Source organism: Chaetura pelagica, unplaced genomic scaffold (assembly GCF_000747805.2).
Source record: "Chaetura pelagica isolate M959 unplaced genomic scaffold, ChaPel_1.0 scaffold414, whole genome shotgun sequence".
Taxonomy (NCBI): domain Eukaryota; kingdom Metazoa; phylum Chordata; class Aves; order Apodiformes; family Apodidae; genus Chaetura; species Chaetura pelagica.
Window position 1 is genome coordinate 763011 of NW_009952976.1, and position 2613 is coordinate 765623.

The 2613-nt window shown below is 44.0% G+C and overlaps 1 protein-coding gene across 2 annotated transcripts in view; it reads right to left on the reverse strand.

The window, feature by feature from the left end:
• The window catches only part of POLR3H (polymerase (RNA) III (DNA directed) polypeptide H (22.9kD)), a 6238-nt gene extending 3664 nt beyond the window's left edge, over window positions 1-2574 (reverse strand). For both annotated transcript variants that reach the window (XM_009996358.1, XM_009996359.1), the window contains exons 1-2: window positions 2464-2574; window positions 1296-1392 (exon numbers count right to left, since the gene is read on the reverse strand). In XM_009996358.1, coding sequence (XP_009994660.1) covers window positions 1296-1392; window positions 2464-2574 — 208 coding nt within the window. The remainder of the gene's footprint in view (window positions 1-1295; window positions 1393-2463) is intronic.
• Between the last annotated feature and the right edge of the window lie 39 nt (window positions 2575-2613).

The window sequence follows — 2613 nt, forward strand, 5'->3', positions numbered from 1 at the left end:
TAAAAATATAGGAGTTAGGAGGGTTCTAACTGCTAATTGTTTTGTATGACTTACAACAGCAGCTGATCACCAGCCCTATACGCTCTGCTCTTCAAGCTTGCAAGAGTTCAGAGAATAAAACTGTACATTAAGAACCTGGAGCAGAACCTTTGCTTTAGTTATGTGAAAAATTCCTGCACAATGCTTTGAGGCCAAGAATATCAGTTGGAATTATGCTTTCTTGTAATACTTCTACCCCTTCTATCTTTGTCAGCAATGCTGTATTTTCTTTAAACAAAATATCTGATATTGAGTATTATCAGAGTAAATAAGATTCTCTAACATGTCTGCATTTTTCATCCAGGTTGAGTAAGATTATATTTCTGACTAAGCATTTTGCATTTATAAGAGTGTTACACTGAGACAGTCTTAGCCAAACAATGCTTATGAGCAACTTAACATCATTTTAGCTGTCTATATTCTCTGCTCCTCTTTTTACATAAAATCAGGCAGTACTTTAGAGAAAGAGGTATTACCAGACACAGCAGGATTTATTAAAGAGCCACCCCTGATCCTGAAAGCAGGAGACTTTTTTCCCAGCTCAGAGGGAATACATTCTCCTTTCAGTTCAAGGAGATCAGTTCGATTCAAAGCTAAGAAGCTGAGAAGAGATTAAACCAAGCAGGAAAGCCTGCCATCCTCCTTCAGAATTAAGAGAAGGTTTTATTTGCAGGGAGGGAGTTCTGTCAGGGTTAAAATTTAGACAAGGGGAGCCACATTCAGTCTGTCCAGCTCCCTTCTAAGAAGCAGTGTTCCAGGTGCTTGAGCTACTCTTCCACTCTGAAAACTGGAGCTAGAAAAAAGGCACCTCTTTCCATCTTACTTAAAGAAACTTATTTTAGCTTAAAAATGTATGACACTTGCTTTGGTGTGTTTATTTCAAGTTTTTACTCAGAGAGATGTGACAAAAGTCAAAGCAAAGAAATTACTAATTTCAAGTCACTAGAAATGTATGCTGAACCAGATCTGTCTAAGTCTCAAACAAATATGTGGCAAAACTTCCAGCTAGGAAAACAGCATCAAATGCTGTGAAAATGTTACATGTAGAAACACGTTTCAGCATTCTAGCTGGGACAAATAAGCTTCAAAAATGACATTTTTTCTGTGTTTGTCTTGCCCTCCAAGCATAAACAGAGTTAAGGCTATGAACTCCAGTAATTTCCTTTAAACTTACTTTCCCTAACAACTGAACTCAAGTTTGTGTTTCCAGGTCACCTACCTTCTGCAAAACTATAAAACTGAGCACAAGAATATACCTTTGGTGTGTGATGCCCCATCTCCAGGGAATATGTATGAATCTTCCAGCTTTGTGATATCATACAGACAGATGCAGAGGCCAACATTGTATACAACCTGCTCAAAGGAAAATACATTTAAAGAGCAATACACCAAGCAACCCACCAGGTTAAATGAAGTAAACCAGCATATTTACACACTGTGCACAGCTTTTCAAAAGCAGGCAACAGAGGGGGGCTGTTTTGGCAGGGTCTTCAGCAGCCCCAGCCAGCCCTAACCACACTGCATTGTAGGGAACCCCAAACTTATCCAGGTGTGGTGGGAGGATGTGTTTTCCCTGGCACTGCAAAGAGCACTGCTACAACAGAAACTCTCTGGGCAACTGTCAGCAGTGGGAAAACCTGACCTGCCAAGACACTGAACAGCTGCCCACAGATACCACTCACCAGCCCCACAGCTTGTCCAAAGGCTAAATGTACCTCTCACTGGAGTTACACGTTCAGAAGCCTCTAGGCTTGCCTTTGTCTTAAGTGTTACTAGTTCTGGGGAGAGACAAGAACCACTCCTAGTTTCTCTGCTACTTCTGAGAAGGCTTCACAGCCTACAAAACTCAAGGCACCTACTAGTCATCAGCAGATGAGGGAAGTTTTGCTTTTCACCACCTGTCTGTATAAATCTGCTGTTCACAACCCTCAGTCACTTCAGGTGGCTCTTTTGAGCGCTGTTTCCCAGCTGCATTTTGAGATCTGCACCTGCCTCAGGCTGAAAGCTAATCACAACCCCAGGGGCTGCCCAGGAAAGCTGTGACCTCCTGGCCAATGACATAACCATTTTTTAGGTCTCGCACCACAGACCAACTTCTTACTGCAACACTGTATCTCAGGTTCTAAGCACGGACCAAATCAGCTGCTAAAAGCTTCACTTCTCTTCCAGTATTGCTGTGCTACATTTATTTACCTTGACTTTTTCTAAAATTCACTGACTGGACGGATTACTTTGCACGTTTTTCAGACTGCGTTTTGAGTTGTCCCTGCACACACAGACCAGCAGCTCCTCTCCAGCGTCTCAGTCCCCAGGGAGAGGCTTCACCTCTGAGCTCTTCTGACACCTCACCCAGACGTCTCGCCGAGAACGAACAAAAGGAACGTCACGCCGCCAGCACCCACCCACACAGCACCCACGCTTTACCTTATTGGCCAGCTTCTTGTTCAGCTCCTCAGCGATCGACTCGTTCAGCCTCCTTTCGAACTGCCAGGGAGGGATCCTCACCGTGTCACTCATCTCCACCAGGACAAACATGGTGGCGCAGGCCGCCCCTGGGGAGAGGCCGGAGACGGG